The following is an 18,840-nucleotide window of genomic DNA, read 5'->3' on the forward strand; positions in this document are numbered from 1 at the left end:
GAGCGTGGAATATTTAGCAGCAAGGAAATTTCCCGGATTAACTTATTGCACAGGTGGCAACCTATCACGGTACCACGCTTAAATTCACTGAGCTCCTGAGAGCGACCCATTCTTTCACAAATGTTTGTAGAAGCAGTCTGCATGCCTAGGGGCTTGATTTTATACACCTGTGGCCATGGAGGTGATTGGAACTTCTGAATCCAATGATTTGGAGGGGTGTCCCAATACTTTTGGCAATATAGTACATGTTGGCCATGCTGCCATGTTGACATCAGGAAAATGGAATTGTATCAAATACTGTAATTTTCCTTTCCTGACACTAATCTATGGCAGCATACATATGATATAGCTCCGCCCCTGCTATACGTATGTTGCCATGTTGGCATCAGGAAAGCTGGGTTTCCTATCTTTGATAGAGTTGCCACCTCATTCCTTTAAACCCGAACACATATTAATGACACAGGTTCTGTGGCTGATTAAGGTGGTCATTCAACTCACTTGGTGCCTTATCTGCATTAAACTAGCCTCAGAACCTGTGTCATTAACCACTTCCTGTCTGGCCCATGTAGATAACGGACAGGAGCGCTGCCGAAGTGGGTGAATGCTTCTACATGTCCCCCCGCCTTCATTGCCTGTGGGAGCTTCCTGAGAGTGTGTGGCAACACGATTGGTGCCCGCTGTGTCCTCCGGACACAGCAGAACACCAATCTCTGTACGGGACCTCTGTGCGAGGTCCCGATCATGTGATCACTGATTGGCCAATCAGTGATCACATGAATAGTAGTAAACAAAATGTCACTTCTGGCATCATTGCTTACTATGTGTGAAATCTGTGAATGATCACAGAGGTCACATGGTACAAGGCTATTCACAACAGCCTTGTACCATGTGACAAGCTGTGACCAATCTCAGCTCACTCAGTAGTTCTCAATGGCTGCAAGAATGCAGACAGAAAGAGAAATGATTGATTTTACATCCTATATGGGTGTAAAAGCAATCAGTGTAAAAAAAAAAAAAAAAAATCTTCATCACCCCCCACAAGTAGTACAGTGTCACCATGGTGACACTGTACTCTTAGGGTGACAGTATGTAGAAAAAAAAAAACAACATAAATAATGATATAAAAATGTAAAAAAAGTTTAAATCATAATTTTTGGTTATAAACTAATTTGGCTTTTTTTTTTTAACTAAAAAGATAACGGAATAAATGTTGGCCAAGATTTATGATGAAATATTATTTATTTGCAAAATTTTGTAAGAAAAACTTTTTTTCAAAATTTTTGGACTTTTTCATTTACATAGCAAAAAAAATAAAAATCCCAGCGGTGAATAAATACAACCAAAATAAAGCTTTATCTGTCTAAAAAAAATGGTAAAAATTTCATATGGGTACAGTGTTGCATGACCGCGCAATTGTCATTCAAAGTGTGATAGCGCTGAAAGCTGAAAATTGCCCTGGACAGGAAGAGGTTAAAAGTGTCCGGACAGGAAGTGGTTAAAGGGATGAGGTGACAACCCTAATCTTTGATCTTGCGTTTGTTTGGAGTTCTTTTAAAAAAAAACGAGCACTGTCTTCGAATAAAAGGACTAAATGATTGGATGGATACAAATAGAAAATTAATAACAATAATAATATATATTGTAATGCTTTGACATTTCCGGCAATTCTAAGGAAACTGAGAAGAGGACGTGGATGAGCAGCTACGAGCACCCGAGTGACGGAGGAGCCGGGCCCGCCTCTACAAGGTGTTCCTCAGCCATTCCTCTCCGGGTTCCCTAGTCAGCTCGGCTCTGTCACAATGTCAGGACTTCCACCAAAACTTTTAAGTTTGAAAAGGGGAGGGCATGGGAGCCGCTTCCCACGTGGGCCGCGCCAGCCAATCACGGCCAATAGTAGCCGGGCTTCGCCTGCATCTCGCTTGCACTTGTCTGAGGCAGCAGTGTGCGGGCTAGCCGGCGGAGCGTGCTTACTGTCCTGTCTGTTGTCACCCTCTGATGGACTGACTGCGACACCATGACCCAACAACCCAACGGGACTGTCAGCAATGGCACCGGGGAGGCGAGGCAGAGAGCAGACAAGGGCAGGAAAGAGGTGAAGATGGTGATAGTTGGAGATGGAGGCTGCGGGAAGACTTCACTGCTCATGGTCTATGCCAAGGGCTCCTTCCCTGAGGTGGGTATCAAGGTGGGGGCACACCTGACATGGCAGAGTACTGGGCACACCCTGCCTGCGCCTATTATCCCATCATTGTCTATTATTCCTAGGTTGTGTAATACGGAGGGAGCTGAGGACCTGTCTGTCATGACAGAGTCCTCTTCTATTGAATAGGAAACTGTCTGCAATGCCCACTACAGCCAATCCTATGTTATTGACAAGGGGAAGCCCGGCTGTGCTCGGTGTGAGGCCAGGCAGGCTTTATAGGAGGCAGCTGATTCAGTCCCTAAAACTATGACTCAGTTGTCTAATAGTGGACCGAGAATAGAGCAGATGAATGTTCACTCACAATGGGCTGAGCTTCCCTCACACCTTTCACTATACTTAGACCTGACTTGAGTCACAAGACGGAGACACAAGCTGCCACTCTTTAGACCAAGGGACTGGGCCCCCCGATTGGAAGGGACGTTCTTCCTACTGGCCCCCCCTGATTGGAAGGGACGTTCTTCCTACTGGCCCCCCCTGATTGGAAGGGACGTTCTTCCTACTGGCCCCCTATTGGAAGGGACGTTCTTCCTACTGGCCCCCTATTGGAAGGGACGTTCTTCCTACTGGCCCCCTATTGGAAGGGACGTTCTTCCTACTGGCCCCCTATTGGAAGGGACGTTCTGCCTACTGGCCCCCCGATTGGAAGGGACGTTCTGCCTACTGGCCCCCCCGATTGGAAGGGACGTTCTACCTACTGGCCCCCCCCGATTGGAAGGGACGTTCTACCTACTGGCCCCCCCCGATTGGAAGGGACGTTCTGCCTACTGGCCCCCCCCGATTGGAAGGGACGTTCTGCCTACTGGCCCCCCCCCCGATTGGAAGGGACGTTCTGCCTACTGGCCCCCCCGATTGGAAGGGACGTTCTGCCTACTGGCCCCCCCCGATTGGAAGGGACGTTCTGCCTACTGGCCCCCCCCGATTGGAAGGGACGTTCTGCCTACTGGCCCCCCCCCGATTGGAAGGGACGTTCTGCCTACTGGCCCCCCCCCGATTGGAAGGGACGTTCTGCCTACTGGCCCCCCCCCGATTGGAAGGGACGTTCTGCCTACTGGCCCCCCCCGATTGGAAGGGACGTTCTGCCTACTGGCCCCCCCCCGATTGGAAGGGACGTTCTGCCTACTGGCCCCCCCCCGATTGGAAGGGACGTTCTGCCTACTGGCCCCCCCCCGATTGGAAGGGACGTTCTGCCTACTGGCCCCCCCCGATTGGAAGGGACGTTCTGCCTACTGGCCCCCCCCGATTGGAAGGGACGTTCTGCCTACTGGCCCCCCCCGATTGGAAGGGACGTTCTGCCTACTGGCCCCCCCCGATTGGAAGGGACGTTCTGCCTACTGGCCCCCCCCCGATTGGAAGGGACGTTCTGCCTACTGGCCCCCCGATTGGAAGGGACGTTCTTTCCACTGGTCTTCAATGGTGGTATATATACACACACTGGAATTTTTTTTATATATATACTAGTAATGGCAGCGATGAGCAACTTATAGCGGGACTGCGGCAGGCATTCTGACAGTGGGAGGGAACTGACACTGACATCCCCAGTGACACCAATACAGTGATCAGTGCTAATAAAAAGCACTGACACTGTACTAATGACCCTGGGCAGGAAGGGGTTAACAACTCGGGCGATCAAAGGGTTAACTGCTGTTTTACTGTGTGCTGTGTGTGTGTACTTTAAACTGTAAGCACACTGCTTTGTATGGCTCTATGCAGAGCCATACAAAGCAGTGTGCAGGAGTTGACGGGAGAGATCTGTATTGTTTACATACAGATCTCTCCCCTGTCTGTGATGCACTGTGATTACCTGGTGCTGGCGGGCAATCACTGGCCGAGACTGCCAATGGTGGCACAGGTAGGGCACGCGAGCAGCTCGAGCGTGCCCCCTACCCAGAAATGCAAAATCACGTGTATATGTTCGTGATTTTGCACATCCCTGTAGCAGTATTTCTGCTATAGTGTGGCGGGAATGTGGATTGTGGTTCTGGCTGTGCATTTATGTTTGGAAAATCTGAACCAGGCAGTCTGTTTTTTTCCCTCTGGATCAGTCAACCTGGAAGTGACTACAGTACAGTGATACAATCCTTTCCCAGTCTGACTCCAATCAGCCAGATCAGGCAACAGTCATTTCATGTCTGTTAGTATATTTCCAGCCAATCTATTTCTATAAGGGCCATGTTAGATATGTGATACTGTCACTTGCAGCAACTTGCCGATGACACTGTCTATAAGAGTTCACTTCCCTGCTGGAGTCGCTTCCTTGCTGGCTGGACCTTGGAAATGTTGCTCTCTTGTTATTTTGGACAAGTGAGAGTGCAGAACTTATTAGAGCGTGTGGTTGGTTCTTCTTGGCGAATCTATCAGTGGAGATGCATTTCTACTGGTATAATCGCCCATCTTGGGGTTCAAGATAAGCCACGGCTACTTATTCTTATCCATTTATTATCCCAGAAAACAATCATATCCAACACCTTGTTGGTTGGCACAGATTTACAAGAGCTATAAAAGAGCTGTCAGCACTAACATTTTCATTTGGTGCTACAATGAAACAACCTGAACTTTACAAGTTTTCACTTTGTATAAAACCCACTGTGTCTTTTGAAATGGTGTATGGGTGTGCTGCATAAGATTAGGTGCTTTTTTTCAAGGTATTTTCTTATTGTTACCTGTTAGAAAACAAAACAGTAATATTGTTTTTTAAATATTTAATCTCTAAAGAAAAAATACTTCCCTTAGTAGCTAATCACGTGTTCTTTTTTTTTTTTTCTTCTGGGGAAATTAAACAATGAGCCTGGGTTCACACTGATGCGGTGCAGAATTCGCAGCGGTTTATGTGCAAATTCCACACCGCATCACAATCGCACCTCATTCATGCGAACCACTTCAGGTGTGTGTTAAAAATACCCTAAAATCGGTCCACAAAACGCAGTCCAATGTGCAGAATCTGATTGCATAGGTGTGAATACCCATGCGATCCGATTCTAGTGCGGACCAAAAAAGGGCCCTGCACCTTTTTGATGCGGTGCGATTTGAGCCATACAAAATGTATGGCTGAAATCGCACTGCACAGAATTCGTGTGTGATTTGCACAGGAATGCGGTGCGGTTCCTGTGTGAATCACATGCGATATACCGCACCACACAAGTGTGAACCCAGTCTGAATCTAATTTATGAGTTATGTATCTAAATTAATAACCCTGTAATATGAAATGTTTGTCAAACAGATAAATCCCTGTTTGTCATAATTGTCATACTCTGATTGTTCTTAAAATCATTGGTGTTTTGGCTTCTGTGTTAAAAAGTTTAATTTAGATGAATTGTACCATGCAGTAAGTCTGTTCCCCCACTGCATGGATTGGATGCTCATTTTTTCTGGGAGTGAGGACTAGGCTTATACTCGCCTGATCCTATGAAAAACGCGCTCCCCCACGGTCCAGCAGTGGACTGTTCCTGTCTGTGGAGCATGCAATGAGCGTGCTGACTTTAGGAACAGCCCATTTACAAGACCGTGGGGGGGTCTTTTGCAGGAAGAATCGGAGGGTCAGGTGAGTATTTTTTTTCCTCTCCCATAGTACAAAACTAGCATTTGACCTGTGCATGCCAGCACAGCCCCACTGCACTTAAACCCTTATATATACCTGGTGAAGTGACCAGCCTCAGGTGATACACAGAGATGAAATGCATCCCTTACATAAGTTGTACCTGTTTATCTACAGTAATATGTCCCCTACATCCATTCAAAGCACAGAACTTACACAGGATCTCTCAGCTCTGAAAAGCATGAGACTGGAAGCTGAAATTATATCACTGAGGACAGCTCTGAGAGCTGATTGGAGGATAGGAACCCCCTCCACACAGGAACAGAGCTGAGGCTTTCAATCACAGGCTGTGCCCTCCTCTCTCATCGTTTTTCTTTTGGCGTTAGAAAAACTCATCAGAAGTTATTTATGCTGATAACTGAGGAATGAGGCAGCAGACAGAAATGACTCTCTTAGTGCTCTGGATTGAGACAAGTACACTCTATAGAGGGATATTCTTTGTTCATACTTCATTTCTGGGTTTTATAACCACTTTAAGTGAATTAGGTCAGGCTGTGCTCACTTTAAACATCCGTTATATACTAGCAAAATTAATTTTTCCTTTTTTAATTCTCTTATCCACGGATTGGATATACAAAGTAAACACAAGTCCATCTGTCCTGAAGAAATATATTTTATGATATGTACAATTCTAGATGGGATGTATATACAGTATGTCATCTATGTATTACCTTTATTCACTAACATTTACTTTGCTAGCTGAAAATAAAGTCTCCTACACCATTGTATTTAATACTGTTCAGCTAGTAGCTTGGGACATGTAAAAATTATCAGTTTTTTCCCCATTCTTAGAAAATGTTATAAGATTTGGGCCTCATTCACCCCAGCCTCCATGTAGTTTGCTTTTCTAAGCACAAGAGAAGTGATGCAAACAGTATACACAACTCTCCTACCTTCATCACAACTTTTGTCTGCATTCAGACGTTCCTGCTTTAGGCACGTTTTGATGTGTTTAGTTGCCTTTACTGTAATTAACCTGTGTTGTCTAATCGGATCCTGAATGAACAGAATTCTGTTTTTTTCTAAATGCAGATAAACTGACTATACCTGAACACACAGTGCGAATGACACTATTAAAAGTCATTACATTCATTTGCATTTAGAAATGTCCTGTAAATGCAGGTTTGACATTGTTGGTGTGAATGAGGCCTTAATCAGTGAGAAAATTGAAAATCTACCTATACCAAAAAGTTATTGTACAGGGCAATCTTAGAAGAAAATCTGTTAGAGTCTGCAAAAGACTTGCGACTGGGGCAGAGGTTAACCTTCCAGCAGGACAGCTACCCTAAACATACAGCCAGAGCTACAATGGAATGGTTTGGATCAAAGAATATTCATGTGTTAGAGAATCTGTGGCAAGACTTGAAAATTGCTGTTCACAGACACTCTCCATCCAATCTGACAGAATTTGAGCTATTTTGCAAAGAAGAATGGATAGACATTTTGCTCTCCTAGATGTGCAAAGGTTGTAGAGACATCCCCAAAAAGACTTACAGCTGTAATTGCAGCAAAAGATGGTTCTACAAAGTATTGACTCCGGGGGGCTGAATACAAATGCACCCCACACTTTTCAGATATTTATTTGTAAAAAAATTTGAAAACCATTTGTCATTTTCCTTCCACTTCACTGTTATGTGCCATTTTGTTTTGGTCTATTACATAAAATCCCAAAAAATAAATTTACATTTTTGGTTGTAACATGACAAAATGTGGAAAATTTTATGGGATATGAATACTTTTTCAAGGCACTGTAAATCCTCATCAGAATCCCCTTTATGTGAGTTATTCTCATAGTGCCCCCTTACATTAGTTGTCCTCATCAGAGTGCTCCCCTACACCCATTGTCTGCATCAGAGTTTCACTTGCATCCATTTTCACCCTCAGAGTTCCCCTTACATCAACTGCCCCCATCAAAGCTTCACTTTTACATCAAATGTCCCCCTCAGAGTGCTCCCTACATCAATTTTCCTCATCAGAGTCCCACCTTGCATCAGACACCCCTAACATTGTGCCCCCTTATATCAACTGTATCAGAGTGCTCCTTATATCAAATTCCCCCACCAGAGTGCCCCCTTACATCAGCTGCCTTCCAGGCGTGCCACCATACATTGTTCCCATCAGAATTTCCCTCACATCAAATGTCCCCATCAGAGTCCCCCCTATACATCAAATGTCCCCCTGAGTGTACCCCCCTACATCAGATGTCCCCATCAGAGTTTCCCTTTTTACATCCACTTCAATCCCCCTTCATCAAATATCCCCATCAGACTAGCCCAGGGATCAGTGACTACATTTCAGAGAACTATGGGGGGTGGGCACAAATAAATTCTGAGGGAGCAAAGCCCACCCCAGCATCCCCCTAGATACCAGCCTGTATGTAGCCCTATGTTCATCATTCACTTATCTGACTTTAGTTAACTAAAATGTGATTACCACTTGTTTCATTGTTAGATCCTCACATACACTATATTGCCAGAAGTATTGGGACACCCCTCCAAATCATTGGATTCAGGTGTTCCAATCACCTCCATGGCCACAGGTATATAAAATCAAGCACCTAGGCATGCAGATTGCTTCTACGTTTGAGAAAGAATGGTTCGCTCTCAGGAGCTCAGTGAATTCAAGCGTGGTACTGTGATAGGTTGCCACCTGTGCAATAAGTCCATCTGTGACATTTCCTTGCTACTAAATATTCCACGGTCAACTGTTAGTGGTATTATAACAAAGTGGAAGCAACTGAGAACAACAGCAACTCAGCCACGAAGTGGTAGGCCACGTAAAATGACAGAACGGGGTCAACGCATGCTGAAGCGAACAGTGCGCAAACTGTCTGCAGAGTCAATGGCTAAAGACCTTCAAACTTCATGTGCCCCTTAGATTGGCACAACAGTGCATAGAGAGCTTCATGGAATGGGTTTCCATGGCTGAGCAGCTGCATCTAAGCCTTACATCCCCAAGTGCAATACAAAGCATCAGATGCAGTGGTGTAAAGCATGCCGCAACTGGACTCTAGAGCAGTGGAGATGTGTTCTCTGGAGTGACCAATCACACTTCTCTGTCTGGCAATCCGATGGACATGTCTGGGTTTGGCGGTTGCCAGGAGAACGGTACTTACCTGACTGCATTGTGCCAAGTGTAAAATTTGGTGGAGGGGGGATTATTGTGCCCATTTTTCAGGGGTTGGGCTTGGCCCCTTAGTTCCAGTGAAAGGAACTCTTAAGGCGTCAGCATACCAAGACATTTTGGACAATTTCATGCTGCCAACTTTGTAGGAACAGTTTTTTGGGGATGGCTCCTTCCTGTTCCAATGTGACTACACACCAGTACACAAAGCAAGGTCCATAAAGACATGGATGAGTGAGTTTGGGGTGGAGGAACTTGACTGGCCAGCACAGAGTCCTGACCTCAACCCAATACTTTGGGATGAATTAGAGCACAGATTGTGAGCCAGATCTTGTCAGACATCAGTGCCTGACCTCACAAATGTGCTTCTGGAAGAATGGTCAAACATTCCCATAGACACCCTCCTAAACCTTGTGGACAGCCTTCCCAGAAGAGTTGAAGCTGTTATAGTGGCAAAGGCTGGGCCAACTCAATATTGAATACTATGGACTAAGACTGGGATGCCATTAAAGTTCTTGTGTGTAAAGGCAGTTGTTCAATACTTTTGGGAATATAGTGTGTACAGTAATAATGGCAGAATTCATTGTAATGTCCTAATAAGACTGTACAAGGTGTTTATACTTCATGAGAGAGGACTACACCCTCAGTGACAATAAGTGCACAGCATAGCAGCAGATGTTGGCTTAGTTATCCTTCCGTGTGTATTTTCCGTGTATATTGAGCTGCTTTGTCCACACAGGGCACGTGCAGGGGTTACTGACCCATAGATATTCACAGAAATGTTTTCACTCATGCTGTACAAACAAAGCAGACTGGCCTTTCATGAGATTGTTTTACATGCATATTTCTCTATGATTTATTACATTAGAAATATTTCCCTTCATAGGAGAGGAGAGGCTGCTCTCTGCAATTCATTTAACACAAGCCAGACATGTGGTTGATCTGAATGAAAGATACATGTTGTATGTATGAGACCAGTGTAGCCTGCACAATACTTCTTTTCTGTGTTTCTCTTAGCAAGTCTAGCATAGCACAGCAAAGCCTTCTTAGAACAGGAGGTATTCACATGTCTCATTCCATCACATATCCCAAAATGAAAGAATAATTCTTCATTTCGGGACAGTGGGTAGAGCCATGGAAAGGCTGTCTTATCAGGTGGACATTTGAACAAGAGGAGGGGCAGAGAAAACAGGATCAAATGGCCTTTTTACACAATGCAGTGGATTAACCCCTTTGGTTCCACAGTGTGCATAACAAGCATGCTTTACTGCATATAACACTTTAAAGCATGTGTAAACCCAGCATTTCATATTTCTGATATGTGCCTGCTGTACCATGTACTTGTATGAAAAGGTAACCTGTTTTCTTTGTATTGCTTCATTTGTGTGAAATCCCTAGTGTTCCTGCCAGTCCCTCTGATTTCCTATTAAAAACTGACCACACTAGGCAACAGAACACACTTTGGTCAGATCTCTAGCTGTGCTGGGAACTCGGTGTCAGTGTGCTCTCCTCCAATGATTAGACTTGGCCTGGCACCCCTCCCCCTACACAGCCATTCAATGGGATGATCATTGTGCTGCTTTTTCTCCTCGCCCAGTTCTCTACCCAGCTGAGAACAGAGGGAGTGAGGTCACTTAAAAAGGGGAAATAAAAGTTTTTTTTTTGTTTTTTTATAATATTTATACACAAATGTTTTGCCTTTCATTGCTAGTTTAAACTGAATGGGTTGTTTTACAGGGTAAGGGTTTAGGAAGGAGGTGCCACTTTGGCTTCTTATTGTCTTTAAGTAAAGAAATGTTTAAAAACTTTTTGCATCTTGATATTTTGGCTAAAATCAAGTGTAGCATCAGTCGGGGTGCTCCACCATTATTCTGTTTTTTTTGGCTGTATAGTATCCCTGCTGGTTTGATGGGAGTCCGGAGGGACAATCTTCTTGGAGAAAGGAATCCGAATCAAACACCCGCTAGCTAAAGTGTGGGTCAGTAGTACTTCCCTAGTGTGGGGGGTTCCAAGGGGCCCAGTGCCTCCTGATGTGATCTGTGCTACTTTTGTCTGGCTGAGAGCTGTGACGTTAGAGAACCCATGAAACTGCACTAAACCACAGGTGTGTGTGTGTGTGTGTGTGTGTGTGTGTGTGTTTTTTTGCCCTACGCCTCATGGGCTAGGCCAGTGGTCGGCAAGCCGCGGCTCGCGAGCCACATGCGGCTCTTTACAAGCTTAAATGCGGCTCTGTGTGCCGGGCACCCGCTCCCCTCCCTCCCCCCGGACGGGCGTGTGCCGGACGGCCGCCCGCCCGCTCCCCTCCCTCCTCTCGGGCGGCCGCCCCAAAAGTCAGGACTCTGCAGCTGTCAGGATGTAGGCGGGGCAGTGTGACGAACTCCTCTCCTCTCACAGTCCGCCCTGAAGACCAGAACGGCGCGGGAAGCACGACGAGAGGAACGCACGGAGCAAAGGTAAGTGAATTGACACAGGGGGGACTTACTATATGGGGGACTTACTATATGGGGGGGGACTTACTATATGGGGGATGAATTACTATATGGGGGGGGGACTTACTATATGGGGGATGAATTACTATATGGGGGGGGGGGACTTACTATATGGGGGGGGGACTTACTATATGGGGGGGGGACTTACTATATGGGGGATGAATTACTATATGGGGGATGAATTACTCTATGGGGGATGAATTACTCTATGGGGGATGAATTACTCTATGGGGGATGAATTACTCTATGGGGGATGAATTACTATGGGGGATGAATTACTATATGGGAGATGTATTTTCAGTTTTAAAAATGTGGCTCTCAAAATAAATTTCAATCGTGGTTTTGGCGAGATTTGGCTCAGTTGAAAAAAAAGGTTGCCCACCACTGGGCTAGGCCTTTTGGCCAAGACTGAGGCAACCTTTTTTTCAAAAAGCTCTCATGGCCTAGCCACTGTCTTGAACGTTGGCACTTTTATTTACTTTCTCTCACTTTGTATGTTACTGAGCTTTTTTTGTGTCTCACTTTTCACTCTAGATTGTAGGGGGTTGGTCTTCATGCCCACATTAAAGTCTAGGGAAAGGATGTGAGGCTCTTAGGTTCCTTCTTCCCCTACCTGTTCAGGAGAGCCCCCCACCCAGTACTTCTTGGTTGGCTTTGGCTACTCACTGTGTGTGTGTCTTCGTATGCATTTGTTTTTGGTTAAAAAAAGCTAAAAAAGAAAGGATGTTTGAAAGAACATTTTGAGTGCCAAGACGTTGTTTTGCATTTTAATACCTGTTATGCATCATTCTGCATTCACAGTGCTTTTGTTGAGTTTTGCTAAATGTTGGATGAAAAGAAGTGTATTATGTACAGTACGAGCCATCAGGTACGCGGCAGTATTCAAGAGAAGCAGGGAACACACATACAGTGCACAGCTAGGATTCCCTTCATTCCCAAAAAGCACAGCATAGCCGCTCCACATTTGCAGAGGAGGCTGAATAGCACTGACAACAGAAAGTTCTTTATGTTTTAGATAGAAGCATGAAAAGTAATTGGTTTGCTTTTCATTGTCTCATTTAATTCTAACGGCATGATTCCATATGTGTATATAGAGGGAAAGTCTAACACATAACCTTGTAAAAAAAAAAAAAACAGTAGTTCTGCTTGTGACAAATGTTTATGTGAAAAATGAATTTGCTGCATTTCTCTGTCCATACCAAACCAGCTTCACGTCTTTAACCGCTTCCCCTCTGCCCTATAGCAGAAATACTGCTACAGGGGTGCAGGGGTGCGCAAAATCACATGTGTGTATATATACATGATTTTGCATTTCCAGGTAGGGGGCGCACCCTACCTGCGCCACCATTCGTGGCCTTGGCTGTCAATCACCGGGTCGCACCTGGTGATCGCCGAGTATTACAAATGGAGGAGAGACCTGCCTAGTAGAGCCAAACAAAGCAGTGTGCTTACAGTGAAACACACACAGCACATAATGTAAAAAAAGCACACAGTTAACCCTTTGCCCCAGATGTTAACCCCTTCCTGCCCAGTGCCATTAGTACAGTGTCAGTGCTTTCTATTAGCACTGATCACTGTATTGGTGTCACTGGGAATATCAGTGACACCAAGTCAGAATGCCCGCCGCAGTCCTGCTATAAGTCGCTGATCGCCGCCATTACTAGTTAAAAAAGAAAAAAAAATTCCTGTGTGTGTGTGTGTGTGTGTATGTGTATATATATATATATATGTATGTATATGTATGTATGTATATATATATATATATATATATATATATATATATATAGCCATTTTGTAAACGCTATAACTTTCACGTAAACAAGTTAATTTACACGTATTGGGATTTTTTTTTTTTTCAGCAAAGACATGTAGCAGGATACAGTTTGGTCTAAATTTGACGAAATTTGATTTTTAAAATTTTTTTTTTTCTAGACATGTTTAATAGCAAAAAGGCAAAAATATTGTTGTTTTTTTCCTCAAAACTGTCTGCCTTTTTTTGTTTATAGCACAAAAAATAAAAACTGCACAGGCAATCAAATACCACCGAAAGAAAGCTCTATTTGTGGGGAAAAAAGGACATAAATTTCATTTGGGTGCAGCGTTGCATGACCACGCAATTGTCAGTTAAAATAACGCAGCCCCGTACTGCAAAAAATGGCCTGGTCAGGAAGGGGGGTAAATCCTCTGGAGGGCAAGTGGTTAAACTACTCCAATATGTTCATTATGTAAACAAAGCCCAGCCATAGATAGGACAGGTCCCTGATCCATTTGCCCATCTCTGTAGCTGAAGGAAGGAAATCTCTATCTGAAGTCTAAACAAAAATCAGCAGTAAATTTTGCATACTGTTGGGGTGTGTGAACTTTATTTTTTGTGAGGTGCCAAGTACTTGCATAGCCGTTTACAGATTGGTTCTTGGAAACTGAAAATGCATTTCTAATCCAAGTACATTTTAAGTTGGAATTTATTGTACCTTGTGAGGTACATTTTGCTGGTATTCAGTTTTGGACATAAACGGTGTTAACCATACATGCCATAAGGGAACATAATTTTATACATTTACAGCAGACCAGTTAGCTGTATTATATAAAATGTTGGCCTTTTTTTATAGCCTCTTGAAATCTAATAGATGAAATCAAATATCTCTAGGATAAACACTGAAAACTTGTATATTTAAAGTGATTGATTGTAAACCTATTTTTTAAAATAACAAACATGTCATACTTACCTGCCCTTTGCAATAGATTTGCACAGAACAGCTCCCATTCTCCGCTTATCGGGTCCCCCGCTGGTGCTCCTGGCCAATTGCTTTGGGGGTAATCTCCAGGCTCCATCCTGAGCCCCGCTGTTTGTGTGTATTGCTGGGTTAACGGAATTATTTCTTTTGCATAGAGTATATTGGATACCCCACAGAATGTTCCACTGCTCCTGTAGAGACTCCCTTCTGTGCCCCAAGACAGGGGGCTCTTATTCATATGTTTTGGAAATGCCCTAAATTGGTGCAGTACAGGGAATGTATTCATTACCATTAATCAAGCATTTCAACTACAGTGTTCATTTAAACTTGGGCATTTTGGTACTTCTCCTGTGATGACCCTTGTCTTTAAATAGAAGGGATCAGAAGCCTCTACTTGGTCAGGACCAAGAAAATTGACCACTTATCCTCCAAGCCTCCCACATCACACTGGTGGATAGAAAAGGTGAATCCTTTCTATGCTCACCGTAGAAACATAAACCTGAATATTGTAGTGGTAGCGCTCAAATTTGAGAATCTGGCGTGGATGGTTAAATGACCCCACTCTCGAACCACCAACATGAACAGACTCTTGGGAGGTTACAGATCCTAGAATAGGTCTATGACTTGACCCTTCATGACACATCTGCCAAATTAATGGGCACTCAGATCACAGTTCATTTTGTAATCGCACATATGATCTTTTATGGTTTTCTACTAATAACAGTAACACTCTTTTCATGTGTTTACACAGTATACTGACAAGTTGCACTCCATGGCTTAGTTTTATTATCTGATCAATATGTGTTTTAACTAAAATAATTGAATACGCAAACAATTGAATAGCCATAACTTCCTTTATAATTCATTTAGGTCAACTTCCATCAAAGTGAGTTGGTCAGCCAGGATGGAAAAATAAAGTGGAACTTTACCCATAACAATTTGATAAAAAATAATGCTGTTTAGGAAGAAACATGCATTCCACATTAATAATTATGCTACCAAAATTAGTGTGTGCTGTAAATTGCCTCCAGCATTGCTCCGGTTTCTTCTTGCAATTTTGTTGAAGCCCATGAGCAGAAGTAAATCTTTTGGCTGTCAGCAGATTGACCTCTAGTGGCTCTGATATTCGGCCCAGTGCCAAAAAATACAGAGCAACTAAGCTTGTGCAGAGCAGGGTGAGACCGTGTATTACTGGATTTTGAACAGTATATGCACTTCTTTTTTAATGTTTTACATAGCTTTATCTGCAGAAGGGGCCAGCCTGAAGTGATCTAGCAGGACTTAATTTTCTGACAAAAGTTCCACTTTAATATTATTGTATTGCATTGATTTGGCACCAATGAGATAATTTGTTCATAAATTTGATTGTAATTCAGTCGATCAGATTATGAGATTTCTTGGTTGAAATAGCAATGTGATAACTTTTGATCATATCCTATTGATTGAGATCTACTTATCTGTGTGTGGCATATCAGTCAAATTGTCAAATATTTTTGTATTGTTGTTATTATTATAATACAGGATTGATATAGCGCTAACATTTTGCGCAGCACTTTACAACGTGAGGGCAAACAGTACAGTTACAATACAATTCAATACAGGAGGAATCGGAGGACTCTGCTCATTAGAGTTTACAATATAAAAGGGGAGGGTCAAGTGATACGAAAGATGTGGGGGATAAGCTGATGGAGAAAATACATGTACAGTTGTTAGGTGGAGGCGGGATAGACTTCTCTGAAGAGAAGTTTTCAGGGATCGCCTAAAAGTGGACAGAATAAGAGCTAGTTGGACAGATTGGGGTAGGGAATTCCATAGGATGGGAGAGGCTCAGAAAAAGTCTTGGAGGCGAGCATGGGAGGATGTGACCAGGGAACTAGAGAGCAGGAGGTCTTGGGAGGAACAAAGTGTGTGATTTGGTTGGTATTTTAACAGTAGGTTAATGCAGCTGGCGGCCGAGTTGTGGGTTGCTTTGTAAGTTGTTAGTATTTTGAATTTAATTTGTTGGGTGAGTGGCAGCCAATGCAGGGATTGGGCGACACTGAACAGTTGGTAAGGTTGGTAAGCAGCATTCATGAGGGGGGGATAGCCTATGTAAAGGTAAACCAATGAGGAGGGATTTGCAGTAAGTGAGAGATACCCTGGAGTGAATTAGGAGCTTTGTGGTGTCATTGGTTAGGAAGGGGCATAGTTTGGAGATGATGTGGAGGTTGAGACAGCAAGCTTTGGAAAGTGATTGGATGTGGGGCCGAAAGAGTTCAGAGTCCATTATTACACCTAGCACCCTGGCATGCAAGGAGGGGTTGATGTGCCATTGATCTTGACAGAGAAGTCAGGGGAAGGGCTTGTGGGGAAGGAAATATTAAGAGCTCTGTTTTGGATAGATTGTTTGAGGAAGTGGTGTGACTTCCAGTCTGATTTGTTGGTCAGTAAGTTAGTGATACGTGAGGAGACTGATGTTGTAAGCTGAGGGGTAGAGAGATAGATTTGGGTGTCGTCAGCGTAGAAATTATATTGAAAGCCTTGGGAGTCTATCAGCTGACCCAGGGAGGAGGTGTAGATCGAGAATAGGTGAGGTCCAGGAACAGATCCTTGGGGGACCCTGACAGAGAAAGGAAGAGAGGAGGAAGAAGAATTGTAAGTGATACTGAAGGTGCGGTGGGATAGGTAGGATAAGAACCAATGAAGAGCAGTGTCATGGAGACCAAAGAAGTAAAGTTTTATTTCAGGAGGAGGGGGTGGTCAACCATATTAAAGGCAGCTGAATGGTTCAGAAGTAGGAGTACAGAATGGTGTCCATTGGTTTTAGCTGCTAGTACAGGTGAAACTCGAAAAATTAGAATATCGTGCAAAAGTTCATTTATTTCGGTAATGCAACTTAAAAGGTGAAACTAATATATGAGAGAGACTCATTACATGCAAAGCAAGATAGTTCAAGCCGTGATTTGTCATAATTGTGATGATTATGGCTTACAGCTCATGAAAACCCCAAATCCACAATCTCAGAACTTTTGCAGAATATTCTAATTTTTCGAGTTTTACCTGTAAATGGTTTGTGAGTTTTAGGAGACCAGTTTCTGTGTTGAGGGTGAAATCCAGACAAAAGGGGATCAAGAAGGTTATTCTTAATGAGGTGGCCGCTCAGTTGGTTTTAGACCAGGCGTTCAAGGAGTTTGGAGGAAAAGGGGAAGAAGGAGATTGGTGGGGTCCATGGAATACTTTTTAGATATGGGGATGACTAGTGCATGTTAGAGTGAGGGGATGATGCCAGAAGAGAGGGAGAAATTGAAGATGTGAGTTAGAGAGGGTAGGATAGAGTCAGAGGGTGACTGCAGAGGGAAAATGGTCCAGGGGACAGGTGGTTGTTAGAAAAACGTGACCTCGTCTATAGTAGCAGACTATAGATCAGTTTTTCCTATCAGAAGAGATTGGTCAGAAAACAAATCGAAATGTGTATGACCATCATAATAGAATGAGGAACCACTTTAATCATTTGGATATTGTGAGCCACATTAATTTGTTCGCTGTAACTTTCACATAAACCAATTCATTGACATGTATTGGGATTTTTTTTTTCTTTTACCAAAGACATGTAGCAGAATACATTTTGGCCTAAATTTATGCCGAAATCTGATTTTTAAATTTTTTTTTTTTTACCGGATATGTTTTATAGCAAGAAGTCAAAAATAGTTTTTTCTTCTTTTTTCTATAGTGTTGGTCTTTTTGTTTATAGCTCAAAAAATAAACGCAGTGGCGATCAAATACCACTGAAAGAAAGCTCTATTTGTGGGGGGGGGCGGGAAGGACATAAATTTCATTGGGATGCAGCATTGCATGACCACGCAATTGTCAGTTAAAGTAACGCAGCGCTGTATCGCCTAAAATGGCCTGGTCAGGAAATGGGCTAAATTCTCTGGATGGCAAGTGGTTAAAGACTAACCCATCTATTAGTAAGTCCTGACGGGGTGCCTGCACTGTCAGCACTATTGAGATTTTGAAATGTTTTGGACAGTGTCAGGTTGACACGAAGGGACCATAGTAAATTCATGGTAATATACAGGATTTGGCTCTGATACATATTTTATAATTAATAGGATGCATATGAAAACCAGGCAGCTAGCGGCTTCTACAGAAAGCTTAGCACTGGTAAATCTGTCTCAAAAGGTTTATTTTATAGCATATGTATTTGTTGTCATTGACCTTTCTTATAGCATTATATTGCTTTGCAAACATCTGCTAGTGTTGGGCTGTACATGTTTGCCATTTAGTGGGGTACTTGGGATAGTCTGATGCACAGGGGTGCATATTTCATAATAAAATGGAAAAAAAAACCATTCATATGCAGTAATTGTCTGCAATACTTGTACATTTCCCTATGCTTTATCTTTCCCTGCAAATACAGAAAATGGAAAATCTTCCAGAAATGCTCAGCTGCTAAATTGCTGATATCCACTCTATTCCCCACAATGTAGACTCCAATTATTGTGTAGTGCCAACATAAGAACCAGGAGGACTATTTAGAGATGTTAGATAAATATAGCAGCATATGGAATTTGCTTATAACAATGTGAATGTTTGTTTTATTGAATACCAATGCAACTGGCATTATATTTGCATGGACACCTGCTCATGCAGGGTGACTGGCTGGGATTAGAAAGGAGCAAAGGTCGGTGTTCTCGGTGATAAGATCCCTATCACAG

At 43.3% G+C, this 18,840-nt stretch overlaps 1 protein-coding gene across 1 annotated transcript in view; it reads left to right on the plus strand.

Moving 5' to 3' along the window:
* Positions 1 to 1,916: 1,916 nt before the first annotated feature.
* RHOF (ras homolog family member F, filopodia associated) overlaps positions 1,917 to 18,840 on the plus strand; it is a 74,622-nt gene continuing 57,698 nt past the window's right edge. The window contains exon 1 of the mRNA XM_089662052.1: positions 1,917 to 2,173. Within this exon, the coding sequence (XP_089518178.1) occupies positions 2,015 to 2,173 (159 nt within the window). The 5' untranslated portion in view covers positions 1,917 to 2,014. The remainder of the gene's footprint in view (positions 2,174 to 18,840) is intronic.

This window comes from Staurois parvus, unplaced genomic scaffold (assembly GCF_062004578.1).
Source record: "Staurois parvus isolate SC_StPar_1 unplaced genomic scaffold, SC_StPar_1.0 ptg001418l, whole genome shotgun sequence".
NCBI lineage: Eukaryota > Metazoa > Chordata > Amphibia > Anura > Ranidae > Staurois > Staurois parvus.